At 62.9% G+C, this 16129-nt stretch overlaps 1 protein-coding gene and 2 pseudogenes across 6 annotated transcripts in view; 2 read left to right on the top strand and 1 right to left on the bottom strand.

Moving 5' to 3' along the window:
• Positions 1 to 16129, top strand: part of SLC45A4 (solute carrier family 45 member 4) — a 52124-nt gene that overhangs the window by 27160 nt on the left and 8835 nt on the right. For 5 of the 6 annotated variants that reach the window (XM_036233098.1, XM_036233097.1, XM_036233101.1 and 2 more), the window contains exon 2: positions 9963 to 10640. In XM_036233098.1, the coding sequence (XP_036088991.1) occupies positions 10385 to 10640 (256 nt within the window). In that variant the 5' untranslated portion in view covers positions 9963 to 10384. Of the gene's footprint in view, positions 1 to 9962; positions 10641 to 16129 lie in introns of those variants that run through there. The other variant, XM_016135991.2, reaches the window with a different exon arrangement.
• On the bottom strand, positions 7661 to 7782 carry LOC118612293 (annotated as a pseudogene).
• On the top strand, positions 15965 to 16079 carry LOC118612326 (annotated as a pseudogene).

The raw sequence follows: 16129 nt of genomic DNA, 5'->3' as shown, positions 1-16129 counted from the left end.
ATGTCGTGGGTGATTGAGACGGAGTTTATGGGTACCTGGCTTTGCGCCTAGATGGAGTAATTAGACGTTCAGAGAAATGCTGGTTTAGCCCAGACCGTTGGCAGTGGTGGCTCATTTGGCTTTGCAGGCCGATCCCGAAGCTCGGTTTCCCTGTCGGCCAGGGTTCCAGGCACTGCTGGGTTTGAAAGCTGTGTGTTTCCATGGCAGCCAGGGCTTCATTCTGCCTCGAGTGGCTTCAGCTAGCAGTCAGTGCTAGGAACGTGTAGAAGAAGGGGAGGAAAAAAATAAACACTTGCCGCTTTTTAATTGAAACGCCCTCCTACTCAGCCGATTGTGCAAATCAAGGAAAACCTCACGGAGGTCAGAGGTAAAAAGTGAAGCAAGCAAGTCTGCATTTGAACAGAAGGTAAATGTGGCAGAGAATATTTCCTTTGGGTGGGGCAGTGCTTTTCCGTGTAATTTCCTCCAAAAGGAGCTTCTAATATGTCTGAGTTTTGGGTGCCGCCTCGTTCTTCAGATCTCGGTAACCGTTTAGCTGAAGGTGAAGCAGGATTCTGTTTAAACAGGCGCGCGGCTTCAGCGCCGATGCCTCGGCCCTCCGTTTTGGGAAGCGGGGTGCGGGCTTCCCCGAGGCCCGGCGTCGAGCCCCCCGCCGTCGTGGGCACTCGCGCTCCGCTCCGCCTCCGTGGCTCGGGCGTCAGGCCTCGGGGCGGTGGGCGGTGGCGAGGCGTGTGGGTGGACTGCGGGGCTCATGCGCAGCGCTGGCGGTTCTCCCGGGGGTGCGCGGTCACTGGAGCGAAGCCGAGCGCCCACCCGCCCGCTCCTGTCACCTGGCGCTGGCTGGCTGCCCGTGGCTACTCTGAGGGCTCCTGGGGGCGTCCTCTGCGGATGGGAAGTGCCCTCCGGGGCCAGGTGTGCTGGCCAAGGAGGCCCATGCCCCTGTGAGTGAGCGAGTGGTGTTAATCTCGTGCTTGGCCTTGGCAGCCGGAAGGTCCTGTCCTCCGACGCCCCTCGGTGCTGTTGCAGGAGGGCTGTGTCCCCAGGTCACCTCGGGTGTTGGCTGCGGGCTGGCCAGTTCATCCTGCCAGCCCGACCCTCTGCGGCCTCTGGCTTAGGACAGCACCTGAGATGACTTCACCTGCCTGTTCCATCCTTCGAGCCCCTGCATCCCACCTGGCTCTCCACCTGCCCCTGGGGCCCTGTCATGCAGGGACAGGGGAGCTGACTACAGCCAGGTGGCCTCTGGGGGGCGGTAGGACCAGGGTGGCCCTGTGGCGCTCTGGGTGTGGCGAGGGGGGAGACAGGAAGCTCCCAGGCCAGCTGCTGTGTGGGCGGGAAGCCCCTGGGACAAGTCCCCTGGACTGCACCGGAGGGCGTGACCCGCAAACCTGACAGCTGAGTTTCATGCTACAAGGCCCAGGTCACACACCCTGAGAGCCACTGAACTCAGGCTCGATTTCATTAAAGTGTGGTAATTCTTGAGAAATTCCACGTGGGTGTGAATTTTGTGAGCTGCTGGAGGGTGGGGTGACTTTTTAAAAATAGTACTTAATGGAGTGTGTGTAATTTGAAAGTTTGCTTAAATGGCAGTTTGCCAGTTTTAAGGCATTTAAATAATCATCTCGACTGTTCATTAGCCTCGACACTGGTTTCTGCTTCCTGTTCAGAAGAAAATGGGTTTTCTTTGCGCTCCCCGATTGTAGTGCTCTTCTCTGGGAAAAGGAGAGGTTGTCGAAAACCGGCTCTGCTCCCGTGCGGTGCTCGCGGGTTGCCAGGGCCCCTGCGTGTGCGCTCGGGCGCTCGTTTCTCGCTGGGCGCCCCGCTGCCAGGCGCTGCCCGCCCCCCGCGGTGGTCGGAGCGCCTCCTGCCCTCGGTACCTGCCGGCGAGCGGCGGGGCTGGCGGCGGCTGCGTGCCCCCTGCGGGAAGCATGGCCTCCCTTCCTATGGTGAGAATCGGGAGACGCTGGTTTGGGGGACCCCTGGGTCTGGTGGGGCCTGCCTGAGGGACGGCCGGGCCACATCGGAGAACACCATGCTCCCCGGGTCTTGAGAAGTGGGCTCAGAGTCTCCCCAGTGTCCCGGGAGGAGTGGCAATGTCCCTACCTCTGGGAGCCCGTAGTGGGTGTGGGGCGTGGCCGTGGGCAGTGGCTGCCTGCCGTGAGTGCCGTGACTGGGCACCTCCGGGAGCCAGCAGCCCGGCTCAAGCTCGGGGAGGTCTGCCCGGCGGGGAGGGCCAGGGCGCGGGGGGGGGGGGCAGCCGCTGCTCCTCACGCTCACGCTGACGCTGACAAGGTGTAGCTACGGTTTCACCCCCTCACCCCCCCCCCCCGGGGTCCCTTTCCAGGGCTCTCTTGATCCGATCTCGGCGTCCGGAGTATTTTACACACTGTACACACTCTATCTCACACACGCAGACGCTTCCTTCTGCCAACACCAAGTTCACAGCAAACCGATCAGAAGGAGTGTCAGGAGAGATGTCGGGTCTGACGGATGTCACGCTTGGTTTCTGAAGTGTCCTTGACTACGTCCTTTGACACAAAGCACTCAAAGGCTGGCTTACAAGGTTCACGGCACGGTTAGCTTCTCGTCGTTTACACCAGCGTGGCAGCACCCTGTCCCCACCGGGTCACGCGTGGTCCTCGTATCCGCAGCGAGTCTCAGACCTGGCCGTGCCACAGGAGTATGTTGCAGTGCAGATTCTTAGGCCCTTTCCCAAAGAGCTGGCTCAGCGGGCCGGGGCGGGGCCCGGGAATGAGCATTTTAAACGTGCTCCCCTGGGGGCGAACACCCCGCCCGATTCAGGCTCCTTCACACGGCCTCAGTCCATTTGGCCGCGTGGCAGGATGCCACAGCCTCGTAGACAGCGATCCTCCCTTCTCGCCGTCCCGGAGGTCGGGGAGTCCGAGGTCAGGGGTCCGGCAGACTCGCCGACGTCTGTCTCGGCGGCCGCTTGCGGGTTGGCAGACCACGCTCACCGTGCCCTCGCGTGGCGGAAGGCGCCAGGGAGCTCCGGGTCTCTTCATGAGGCCCCCCACGACCCAGTCACCCTGGGGACCCACCTCCCCTGTCACCTTGGGGGGTAAGAGTAAACAAACTTGGGGGAACACTAATCCACATGGATGCTGAGAAGCTGCGCTGCGGGGACAGCCAGTCACCTGCCTGATCCAAGGTGTGGTGTTAGCTTTGTATTTCTTCGGCTGCGCGTCCTAGACTAGAGGCTCCCCGAGTGATCGGGGGGCCCCCGGCGTGTCTGCAGGTGACGCTCAGCCCGGAGGTGGGCAGGCTCGTGTCTGGGTGCTGTCAGGTGTGAGGAAGTGCTTGTAAGTACATAATACGCGAGCGTGACGGCCTCTCACACCCTTGCTTGCCGGATGTTTTTGATTGTGCCTTATGTTTTAATGTAAGGAGGCTACATTTTCTAAATTAATAAAGTATATTTTAGAACAGTGTTAGGTCCACAGCAAAACTGAGCACAGAGCACAGAGTTTGCCCGTCCTCACGGGCGCAGCCTCCCCATTGCCACCTGCTCCCCCGAGCGGAGCATTGTCAGGGTCCGGGACCCCGCCAGACACGTCGTCACCACCCCGTCCAGCGTTTGCCTTACAGGCCGCTCTCGCTGTTGCACATTCCATGGGGCCTGGGCACGCGGTGCCCTGCGAGCAGGGCCACCGCCTGGCGCCCCTCCGCACCCCCAGACGCCCCAGGCTGCCGCCTGGCGCCCCTCCGCGCCCCCCAGATGCCCCAGGCTGCCGTCTGGCGCCCCTCCGCACCCCCAGACGCCCCAGGCTGCCGCCTGGCGCCCCTCCGCGCCCCCAGATGCCCCAGGCTGCCGCCTGGCGCCCCTCCGCACCCCCAGACGCCCCAGGCTGCCGCCTGGCGCCCCTCCGCACCCCCCAGATGCCCCAGGCTGCCGCCTGGCGCCCCTCCGCACCCCCAGACGCCCCAGGCTGCCGCCTGGCGCCCCTCCGCACCCCCCAGACGCCCCAGGCTGCCGCCTGGCGCCCCTCCGCACCCCCAGACGCCCCAGGCTGCCGCCTGGCGCCCCTCCGCACCCCCCAGACGCCCCAGCAGCGACCACTCTCCGCGGTCGCCAGCTTTGCCCTTTCCAGATCGTCGTAGTTAGAATCGCGCAGGATGTAGCCTTTCACACCGGCTTCTTGTACTTAGCCACGTGCACGTGAGGTCCCTGCGTGTCTTTATCTGTCACCTGCTTGGTTGTTTCCAAGGTTTGGCAGTTACAAATAAAGCGGTGTAAACATCCACGTGAAGCTTTTCATGTGGACATAAGTTTTCAGCTCCTTTGGGCAGCTACGCAGGAGCACGATTACCGGGTCACACGGTGAGAGTCCATTGAGTTTTGTAAGAAACTTCCGGACTGTTCCACAGTGGCCGCGTTGCTCCGTGTCCCCACGTCCTCGCCGGCTTGTGGCGCCGTCTCGTTCTGGTTCGCCCTCCCCTGATGGCGTGTGGCGTGGGGCGTTTTCACGTGCTGCTCATCTGCCGTCCGTTCTCTTCTGGGCAAGGTGTCCAGTTTCTGCCCGTGTTTTAATTGAATTATTTTCTTACCGGTGTGTGTGCATTTCGGATAAACAGCCCTCTCCCCGGCGTTTTTCTCCCCGCGTGTGGCTCGGCCTGTCATTGACGCGTGGATTTTGTATTGGCCGACGGCGATTTCCTAAGTGATTCCAGGAAGTAACCTGATAAACAGGTTTGCGAGAATACTCTTCCATTCTTACCAAGGATACTTTGAACTTGCTTGATTCTGCGTTACGTCTTTTAATTCGTAGTCCAGCACCCGTGCGCCGGGTTCCCCGGCGTCTGCGTCGTCCGCGAGCTGGTCGTCTTTGCCGTGGTTTTCTGAAGGGAGCGTGGCTCGCCGGTGGCACCGGAGAGGCCTGCGCCGGCAGACGCAGGCGGTGACGTCCGGCAGTTAGTACCTTCAGCACTTGATGGTGTCGATAACGTTGTAGAAAAATGCCAGTAGTCGGAGTGGGTTTTGTGAGAGGGGGCGAGGGCTGCCTGTTTTAAACGACGGGCTTGCGGACAGCCGTCACCGCAAGCCTTTGCCGCAGGTCCGGGCCGCCCGGTCGCCGCGGGCGCACGCGCTCACGTGGGGGGCGTGGCGAAGCGGGGCGCGCTCCCGTCGCAACGCGGGCATGCGCGGGTCACTGAGTGTCCTCGCGCGGGGCCGCCCAGGGTGGGGACCGTCAGGTGGAGCTGCAGACCCGACCTGAGGCTCCAGACGCCTGTCAGAAACGACTCCGCCGCTGACTTTCTGATGACATTTCGTTTACAGCCAGCTTTTCCACACAGCAAATTGTAGGAAGTCATGTGTTTTGGCATCAGTTACCCTTAAATTAGAAACAGGACAATAGAGGAAGTTGTTGATTGGAACAATTGTAGTTTCACTTGTCTAAGTGCATCTGCAAATCATAACCAAATTGTTGCCTCCGAACGCTCCGGCTGTCGCTGTCGCCGGAGCAGGCTCCGGAGGGAGCCGGCAGCTGCCGCGCTCGGGGAGCCCGCCTCCAGAGGTCCTCTGGGCCTTCGGCTAGAAGCCCCGGGGCGGGTCACCGCTAAACTTCCTCACGCTTCTCACTGGAGAGGAGGCCCCGGGAAGGCGGAATTGCCCGCGCCTCGGAAGAAGCGGTCTGACCTTCCCCGAGTCCTCTGCAGGTCGCAGGTCGGGGCGTCATGCTTTAGCGGAGGGCGCTGTGAATCAGGCTTTCGGAAGAAAGCCTCTGCATGTTTCAGATGTGACAGTTAATGCTCTAGCACTTACATACAACACTGTCCTTAGAGAAAGCAGTTTGCGAGCTATGCGAAGACTTCCTGGATATCGTTTTATGGGCCATAAGCCTGGTTTTATGGCATTTGATTGTTCCGCTAAGTGCGATGACCCCAGGCGCTTGGCCAGTGGGAGAGCAGCCCTCTGGCCCCACCCCCGGGCGCTGCTTCCTCCTCCGAGGCCTTGCCTTCCCCTTCCCCTTTCTTGTGGATCCCCACAGGAAGGGGCCCTAGAAATAGAGCTGGGCGGGGGGTGGAGCCGTGAGGGGAAGGGTTTCAAACTGAGTCCTCAGGCCCAGGAAAGGTGCGGCCGCGCGCCACGTGGGACCTCGTTCTGCACCCCGGAACGAGTGCTGTGACCTAGTTACATTCAGACCAAGAGGGACCCGAGTTCAGTCTCTGAGGACAGCGACAACCAGGGTCCAGACTGTGCCCGTGAGCTGCAGGGCGTAACCCTCCGTGAGGCCGCGCTGGGGCCTGGCCGTGTTGTGGTAACGGTCGGTGGAGGCCTGGTGCTGGTCACAGTCTTCCATCCCTTCTCAGACACTCAGAATTCGGTTACCAAATTAAGTTAGAACGATCGATAGCCTTAATTAGAGGGGAAGGGACCCGTGGGGACTTCCCAGGGAGTTAGGAATGTTCCGCGTCTTGATATAAATCTGTGAAAACTGATTGAATGGTACATTTTCACTGCATGTGAATTATATCTGAGTAAATAAACACCAGCCTTCATGTATGTAAACCAGCCTGCTGGAAGATACAGGGGAGAGAGAGTCCCATGCCTGGTGGCCACCAAAGACGAAGTGGTCAGGGAGAAGCCTAAGAAATGCGCACTACCTGTAGAAGTCCTTTGGCGGTCCCCCAGGAGGTGCTGGTGGGCCCTGACCCACGGGAGACACCGGGACAGGGCGACGTGCAGTTTGGGGACAGCAGTCTCTCTCGGCTGATTGGTAAGGTTAATGGAATCTCAATAAAAATGCCAGCCACCCCTCCACCGCACCCCCAGCTAGTCGAGCCCTTGAAGTTCACGTGCTCGTGAAGTTCTTGGAAATAAACAGGCAGGAGTGGCTGGGCCGGGCCGGGCTGGGACGGGCAGCGGGAGAGGCCATCAGGGACGCAGGCACACTCGGCCGTGGCGCTGGGCGTGGGCTGACGGCGTGTCGAAGGGCCCGACCCACGGGCAGATGGAGACTCGATGTACGGCGAAGGAGAAAGCTCCCAGGGCCGGGATGGACGGCTGGCGGGGGGGGGGGGGGACAGTGGTGGCCTGGCCTCCGCGGCCCCCCCAGGAGTGCCACCGAATGCTCTGCAGCCTGCGTGCAGGGCTGAGCCAGCCTCCTTGGGGACCGTGCTCCTGTTCCATCACCGTGTCCCTGTGCCGGCACCTTTCCCGTGGGGCGTGGACTGGGCCCGTCCTTCGGCCGTGGCTTTCTGACGGTCGCCCGCGCTGGCTGTCCTGGCTGTCACCCGTGGGCCCTCTGTTCTCTCTCCTGCCCCGGCCCCCGTGGTTTAGGCCCCTGGTGCCCCTACTCCTTGACGGTGACGTGACCCTTAGTCTTAAGTGTACGATGCGCAAACTTTTCAGTGGCTTTGTGGCGTCCCGGAAACGCCTGTGAGATTCCCAGGGCTTTGCAGGAAGTGGAGTGTGCGGTTAGGTGTCTCTGCCAGGTGACAGCTGATGGGCACGGAGCGCGATCCTCAAGGTGCCGGACCTTAGACTGGGGTCGTGCCCCCCGTGCGTACCTGTGCGGAAATCCAGTGTTCGCTGACGAGTTCACTTCGTTAGCTCAGCCTTGTTTAAAAGGACTGTTGGGAGAGTTTGCCTCACAGCTTTCATCTATCTATTTATTTATTTGTTTGTTTTTATTTTTTACGCCTACAGCACCTGGTATTCCCAGGTGGTCTCCCATCCAAGTGCTAACCAGGCCCGACCCTTCTTAGCTTCCGAGTTCAGACCGGGTCAGGCGTGTTCGGGGTGGGTGGCTGGCTGTAGACCACCTCAGAGCTTTTGCAGAGCTTAGCTGGCTCTTGGGAATTGTGATAATGTGTGCTCCCGTCCTGGCGTGAGAATACCGTAGGGACAAGAGGTAGACTTCGCACTTACTAACTGCCGCATAAAAGCAAGCCGGCCGGGGGTGCCGACAGTGCCATTTCCGTCAGCCTCGATGACAGGGACTCTGCGGCATAGCTGCCGCGCACCGAGCCACTGCCTGTCCCTGCTCGGGGAGGGGAGGCCGGCCGTGTTAACGCCTCGACGCCGTGGCTAGCAGGTACACCGACGCCACGCGCATGCCGTTCCACGGAGCCTTCCGTGAGGCCGGGCCCTGGAAGCCACCCAGATCACCCGGCCGGGGCGGCTTTTCAGTGCGGATGGCCCCTGGGAAGTGCTGGTTAGCTGATCACCATTCATTCATTCATTCATTCATTCATGCTTTCAGCGGCCTTCCCAGGCTCGTGCCCAGTGGCCAGGCACATGGGGGCTGAGAATGGAAGAGGCCTGGGCAGTGGGCTCGCTCCCGTGCCTTCTCACTGGCCCAGGCAGGGCTGCGCCCCCCAGCGCAGGAGCCGGGAGCCTTACGAGGCGGCGGCTGGTTTTCCGTGGGGCAGGGCTGAGCCTGGGGAGGAGGCTTCGGGGACGGGAGCATCTCGAGCGAAGGCCCAGAGGCCTGGGGCGGGAGGAGAGATGGGGGACGGGAGGGTGGAGGACGGCAGCATCCTGCACTGAGGGCGAGCCCTTCCCTCTGCCACCCAGCGCCGGCATGGGAGCCTCTGACTGAGTCGCCAGCAGATCACAGCACCGGCCCAGGCGGGGGCCGCAGGACCGCAGACTGGGACAGGAGTCGCTGAGAGGCCGGAACGGAATGAGAACGGAGCGCCGGCGACGGCTGGCACAGGGCGGTGGTTTATTCCTGTGTCGGCCACGTAGCTGTGAGAACGTTTCAGAGTGCTGCTTCGAAGCAACGTAGCGTGAGGGTGTCCGTGCGGCTGGGTGCTCTGCGGCAGAGGCCCGGGGCAGACGTGAGCGGTCCCGGGTGAGGCTGCAGAGTGAACCGCAGCAGGTCGTGGGGACACAGCAGGTCCATCGCCAGGACCGCTCGGACCCGTGACTCCGGGGCCGCGTCCGTTGCAGCGGGACCCGGGGAGGTGCAGGACGCCGGGAGCCTCGAGGGCACCGCTGCTCTGGCTTTGCCCGTGACAGCCAAGCTGGGGACCCGCCGTCGCCTCCAGGGCTCTCTGGGGAGGGGACTGAGTGAAGACCACCCCCATCTCTGGTCCCTTCTGGGAAGAAAGGGGGAAGGAGCTAGACTAGAAATACTTTAATTTAGTAGAAGATTTTTGGTAAGGCGTCAGCCCACAGACCTGCCTTCGTACAGGGTGCGAGCTTCACATGTCTGCATACTCACCTCGTCTGATGCGCTTCAGGTCGAATGGGACCCATTGTCCAGTGGTCCACGTCCAGAGGGTCCCTGTTTGCCTGGCATGGGGCAGAGCGACCTCGTTTTCCTAAAACCCCTCCAAGGGGACAGTTCTGGTTAGATTCCAGGCGGCAGACGCTTTCTCGGGGCGTGCTCGTCCAGGCGGAGAAGTCGGGGGAGCTGGCGTTGGGGGACAGGGCCCCTGGCCCTTGGGCGTGCCGCGTGCGGGCGGGGGGTCTGAGCCCCCAGACCCGGTGCTGAGTGTGGCACGGGCACACGTGCTTGCGTTTTTCCTTAGACGGCTGCAACGTTCATTCGATTATCAGAAGGTTTTATGACCGAAAAAGGTCAAGCGCCACGGCCGAGAGAGCCCAGGCCACCTCCCCCGCCCCGGGCTCCGCCCAGGCCCCGTTCCTTTCCGCGTTCCCTGGCATGTCACTCACAGGCCCACACCTGTCCTGCTCGAGGGTCCCTGGGGCCAGGGACTGTTGCTGCCAACAGGGAGCTCTGCGCCCTTCCTCTGCCTTCCCGTTGCCTCTGAGCGGCTTCCCTCGGCCCCTTTATCCTCCCCCAGGATTAAATTCTATGTAAGAAAATGTTTCTCCAGAAAGTAGGGTTGGTTTTGCCCTCGGATGACCCAGAGCAAGCACCCGAGCTCTGAGTGGTCCGAGCTCGTGGTCTCCTCGGGGCCACGGCCGGCCCCTGGGGACGGCAGCCGCGGGCGGCCCCGCTGACGGCTGGGGCTTTCCTCTCTTGCAGACCAGCCAGTCGCTCGATGGGGAGCAGCGGTGGACCAGCTCGCGTCACCCTCCCACCCCGCCGCGGCAAGAGCAGCAGCTTGTGCACCTCTTCAGTCATGATGATGAACCTGGTATTAACTGAATGGCAATTATGGATTTTTAACTCTAACCCACAGTAAGCCAGCAAGCCACATGTTTAAAGTCCAGCCAAAAATCGCTTTCTTCCGCTGCGGGCCACATCCGATGGTGAGAAGTCGCGAGCCCCTCGTCTGTACAAGGAGGGATATAAGTGTTACTTGCCAGAGGAACACACCGGAAACAGAAGGAGAAGGCGTCTTAATTTATCCTTAAAGATACATGGTAGTATTATTTATATAGTTAGAGTAAACGAATACGTAAGTAAGTAAATACACACACGCACGCATACACATATTTTCGGTGATGAGAATGGCTCCGCAGAATGCCGACTCGGAGTCCATCCAAGTCCAGGAGCTGCCGGTGGCGCTGCCGGAGCCGCTGCCGGAGCCGCCAAAGCCCGGGAGCGCCGAGCCGGAGCCGCGGGACGAGACGGTCAGCGAGGGCTCCATCGACCGCATCCCCGTGCGTCTGTGGGTCATGCACGGGGCCGTGATGTTCGGCAGGGAGTTCTGCTACGCCATGGAGACGGCCCTGGTCACGCCCATCCTGCTGCAGATCGGTGAGTGGCCCGGGCTTGGGCAGACCCGGCACACGGGGCGTCCTCGGGAGCCCCGGGGACACGCGTCCTGGTCGTCTGTCCCTTCAGCCTGCTGCGACCGCTTCTCCTGTTATAAACTGGGGCAGGGGAGGGGGTGGTCCTCAGACAGTGATGTGATGAGGGCTTTGGGCGCACGCCATCGGCGTTGGTCGGTTCCGAATGGGCGCGTGCCCACCTCCCAGGGGACCTGCCGCCAGCACTCCGGGACACGGTCACCAGCCGTGTCATCCTGGGCGAGCCGGGGAACCTCCCCGCGCCCCTGCACCTCGCCCGGGACCCTCCTCTCTACGGCGAGGTGGCCGCACACCGGCCCGCCGCGGGCAGGAGAGAGAACCGTGGACTCCTGCTCTTTCCTTCATTGCCGTCGTATCGTCACTGTTGCCGTGGACCCGAGCCTGAGTTTCTTGAGGACCTTAGGTAGCTGAACGACGGGTGTTTCCAGACGCACTGGAATTCAGAGTCGCACTCAGGTCAGCGTTACGAACCTGGTGTGTGGAAGAGCTGCCGTCCCCTCCAGGTCACCACGGAGCCCTGGGCCCTGAGAATCCGTCACGTCAGCGTTTGGTTTCCTTACTGTCTAAGGAAGTTTCAAAATGTGTAGTTTTCCAGCTTTTAAGTGATGTGGGTGAGGGGCCAAGCCGTTAAGCGGAGTTTCATTCTAGAATTTCACATGTTCCCTGGTGAGATACTTTCGTTGTTTTAGGGCTGTCTCGTCCTGCAGCCCTGATAAATTATTCAGCGAGCCTAACGCAGCCTCCCCTGCAGATCAGTTAGTGGAAGGATCTGGAAAACCAGCGCCCCTCCCGCTGTGGATGGGGCAGGTCCCTCCTTCCCCCCGTCGCAGCGGGCGGTAGCCGACGTCGAGAAAGGCCGCCTGTCCTCGCAGCTCGGGTACCCGCACATCACAGCGCCCACCCTGCGGCCCCCCGCTTACACTCGGGTGGAGGAGCTCGCGTACCGCGCCCCGGGCCGGCGGTGGCCGTGCGGCCCCAGGGCCAACGCCGACGGGGTCAGAGCCTTTCCTGGGGCCTCGGGCACTGTCCCGAGGGGGTCGGCCCCCTCCTGTTCTCCCAGCTCTGTCTCGGTCGTCCCTGCACCTGTCCTCGCGTGCGGGGTGCAGGGCCCCCCGCGTGTCAGCACTCCGGGCAGGGGCACCTGTAGGTGACCGGCATGATGGCTTAAAACGCCAGGCCCCTCACGGCACCTTGGAACGAGTCTCAGTCCCATGCGACAGGCTTTGTCGCCGTTGTGAGTCATGTCACTGGAGACTTGCGTAGGTTTTGGATCAGCCGAGATGACATAGATTATGGGTTTTTCTACGTGATACACACGTTGTATGTTAAGCTCCATATTAAGCTTTTGAAAGCTGTGGGGTGTCTGTTCCATACACGCTTCTGGAAGCGGGGAAGGACCGCAAGTGGAGAGCTGCGGGGAGCAGGCGTGGCCGCGGCTGGCCCATCCCCACGGCATGAGGGCGACCGTCAGTAACCCCGAGGTCAGCCGCACGGGCCGTGCTCGGGCCAGGAGTGGGGCTCCTGACCACGGGGTGTTCCGTAGGTTGAAGGAATGGCACTTACCAAGAACTGTCCTTGGAGGGGCTTAGGTGGAGTCCAGGCAGAGGTCCAGCTTAGCTTCCGGGGGTGGTGTCCAGTTATGCTCGTAGGGGCAGCAGAGTGGTCATTTGTCGGACTCGAGTCAGAGGCTTTTCGCAAGTCCGTCACGCCCAGAGACGCGCTGTCCACTGTCGGGTCTCGCGTGTTGGGTTACTGGTGCCGGGCCTGAACCGGCTCTGTTCTCCCCCGCGGGGCGGGCAGTTCGGTCCGCGTCCGCGTGGCCGCAGCTTGGGGGGAGGGGCGGGGTGCCAGTGTTTCGTGGGGCGGCGTCACTTTGGGAAGGTGGCATTCCGTGGGTGGACGGGGTGACGCGGTGGCCGCAGGGCCCTGCCACTGTCTCGGTGCCTCTGCACTGTGCACCGGATGGTTAAAAGGGCCGATTTCACGTTATGTACGTCTTACCACCGTTTTTAAAATGCGAAAAAAAAATCGAATGGGCCCTACAGAACATCCAACCGAACACTGCGTCTCCTGCTCCCCGGAGACTCTGGAAGCCTCAGGGGTGACGCGTGGCCCGGGCTGGTGTCTGGCAGGCCGCCCCCACCCCCTACCACCTGCGTGCAGCGGGAGAACGTGCGACCCCGCGGTGCCCATGGCGGGGGGCCGGCCCACAGGACCGCGTCCAGGCCTGAGCTCGGACCAGAGCGGCTTTGTTTGGCTTGGGAAGTCTGGGTTTCCTTGCGCTCCGGATCATTGTGTTTCAGAAACAATGAAACGTCAGCTGTGGTCACTTTTCCCAAGGGGTCCTGCGCCTGCATTCTCTCCTCAGACTGCGCCCTGCCTGTGCGGGGCGGGGCCCGGGCACGGTGCCGGGTGCCGGCGGAGGGCTGGGCTCCAGGTGGGGACAGATGCGGGCAGGAGCTCGGGAGTGACCGCGCAGCTGCCGGGCCGGGGGTGGGCGGTGCCTCCCGGGGTCCTGCCAGCGTGGCTGGGCGGCCGGTGGTGTCTTTGCGGGTGGCTCTTTGCTCCTGGAGCTCCCTGAGCTGCGTGGGTGAGAGGCAGCAGGGGCCTGAGCTGACCTTGGCCTGTCAGTTTAGGCAGGGGCAGGGCAGCTGGACGTGCCATGTGTATTCTGTTATTTGGGAAGCTTCTGGAACCTCCAGCTCAGCCATGCAGTTTCTCATGCAACTGCAGGAACATTGCTAAGCTGTTTGCTTACCGCGGCGCTGTGAAGACCCGTGGGGCGGGTGGCTGTCTGGTGGTGGGCACGGGGAGCAGCCGAGCTCCACCTCATGGGGGGCTGTGCCGCAGAGGCGCTGCGGGTGGGGAGGTGCCCGAGGGGCGGGGGGCGCCGCCCCGGCTTTCCATCCTGTCGGCATCCTGCCCGTGTGTGGCCAGGTGCACCTGGCTGGGCCCCTGAGGCTCCCCTTTGTTTAAAACATGACTAGGACCGCCACCACCGAGTAGTTGGGGAGCCCCGGTGGGGGGGCTGGCAGTGCCGAGCACAGTTGTTCCCTGGAGACTGAGCCCGGCCTCGGGGCCTGCATCAGGGGCTGGAGAACCTTCATTTCGCCTGGAGAAAGGTCACGCGAACGAACCGGCACTCAGTGCTGGAACCGTCGGCAGGCCCGGCGCCCCTTCTGTGCCGTCGTCCACATCCAGGACAGCGCGCGAAGGTGGCAAGTGAGCCCCAGGCGCCCCTCGGCGGCCTTCGCCGCGGTCCTCCCACAGGGCGCGCCGGCGAGTGGCCGTGGCGGTTCGGGGCACGTCCATGTCCCCTGGCTTTCTGCGCAGCACTGACCGACGTTGCCCACGTCCCCGCCAGGCCGAGGGTCCGGGGACCGGGCCTGCCGGTGTGTGCCCGCCTGTTCTTCATCGCTGTGACGAGCACCGACCTGCGGGAGCACCCGGCTTTCGGGGATGCCCGCGTTCAAGTCCTCCACTCCGAGGCCGGCGCGGGCGCCTTCCCGGCCCACGCCACGCGCGGGGCCCCGTCCTTCTCCCCTGACTCCCCCAGGCGCCTCGCACGCGGGGCCCAGAAGCCCCTGCGCTCACGGCCCCCTCTTCACCCTCCCACTCCCCGTGGCTCCGGGCCTCCGGCCCTGCGCCCACCCTCACTGCTCACGGGCGGGGGACTTTCCTTGGGCCGCTCGAATGGAAGCCGGGGCCGCCTGTCCCTGTCCTGGGCCGTGGGGCCGTCCCTTCTCCTCGTCGCGTCCTCAGTGGGCCACGTTGTGTCCACTGACTCAAGTTCATCAGAGGTCACTCCAGGCTCCTGAGCACTTCCCACGGAGCTTGAGTCACGGGGCTCGCTCAGCGCGCCGCTGGCGTGGAGGGAGCATCAAGTTCCTGTTCCCACTGCGGCTCTGCTGCTCAGCACCAGCGGGCTGCGTTCCCGGCCCCGCCCCCAGGAGTGCAGTTTATCAAAAAAGTCGGCATGTTGAGTGGAAGCCGCCGCTCGTGACCAGGCCTGGCCCCATCCCCCGTGACCTCATGCCGGCTCGGACAGGGGGTGACACACTGAGCATTTCCTGTGAACGGGGAGCCTTCCAGGTCCCACCATTGTTGTTCAGGTTTTGCCTGGAAGAAAACAAAAATTATTTACTACGGGCGCGTCATGTTTGTTTGGAGCCCGGCTGGGAAATGCCGCGTCCTTGGCGTCGCAGCGGCCGCCTCGCCAGGGCTGGGGACTGTGTTCTCACTGCCGCGGGGGCGTCCAGACGGGCCGTGCTCAGAGCTCTGGGGCAGCTCGGGGAAGCGACGGGAAGCGAGTGGTGTTCTTGGCAACGTGTATAAACAAAGCCGCCACCCAGGGTCCCTGTGCTGTTCCCAGCTTCGGGGGCTCGGTGGTCCCGTAGCCGTGATCACGAAGGTCAAGTGCACGCAGCCTCGGGGTGGGCTCGCGGTCGCTCTGAAGCCTGGGATTTGCTTTCAGAAGAGCTGGGGGAAGGAGGAGGCGACATGGAAGCTCCTGGTCCTGTTCGCTCCTCCTGGGCTCTCCTGCCTCCCGCGCCCGGCCTCTTCTCGTCTCTGGGCCTCTGCTCCTGGCCGCCTCTGCAGGGGTCTTCCCCAGGGGCAGGGGTCAGTGTGGGGCGGGAGGAGGAAGGGCCGGGCCGGGTGGCACTGGGGGGCTCGGGCACTGCCAGATGTGCCACTCTGGGGCCAGCAGTCGGCCCTCATGGGCTTGCGGCCAAGTCTGACCCGAGGGCCGGCCGGGTTGGCAGGTGCGCGGCACAGGTGACCCTCGCCCAGGAGGAGGCCCTGCTGGGAGATCCGCGGGGCGGGGGCGGGGAGGAGCAGCCGCGGCACCTGCCGTGGCAGCCACGTTCGTGAGGCGACGGCTCCCAGACGCCGCTAAGGGGCAGTCAGGCCAAGGGCAGGTGGGCTGAATGTGCTGGCCCCTGGGCCCGGCGGCGCACCCCCAGCACCCCCAGCACCCCCAGCACCCTCTGTCCCCGTCCCTCCGCGTCAGCATCGCAGCGCGGGCGCGGCTGCCCAGGGGCCGGGGAAGCTGCAGTCGGGCTGTCCGAGGCCCTGCCACCCTCCGCTCCCCCCGGGGCCAGGGGCTGGCTGCTGATGGAGCTTTCCCGGACAGCGGGGCGCGGCTCGGCACGTTTCCTGATGCGTCTCTAAGATTCGGGTTTGGACGCGGCTCCATCGTGCAGCGGTGAGCGCGTCTGCTTCACACGCAGAAGGCCCCGGGTTCCCACCCCAAGGGAGCCACGGTCCCTGGTCTACGGCCACGCCACCCTGAACAAGCCCGGCGTCTGATCTCGGAAGCTAAGCAGGGTCGGGCCTGGTTAGTGCTTGGATGGAGACCACCTAGGAAGACCAGGTGCTGTAGGCTTAAATTAAAAAAAAAAATTCAGGTTTAAGTTCTGCAACCGGTTTTGTTTT

The sequence above is a fragment of the Rousettus aegyptiacus genome, unplaced genomic scaffold, assembly GCF_014176215.1.
Source record: "Rousettus aegyptiacus isolate mRouAeg1 unplaced genomic scaffold, mRouAeg1.p scaffold_m13_p_15, whole genome shotgun sequence".
Lineage (NCBI taxonomy): Eukaryota > Metazoa > Chordata > Mammalia > Chiroptera > Pteropodidae > Rousettus > Rousettus aegyptiacus.
This window is presented reverse-complemented; position numbering and strand designations above follow the sequence as displayed.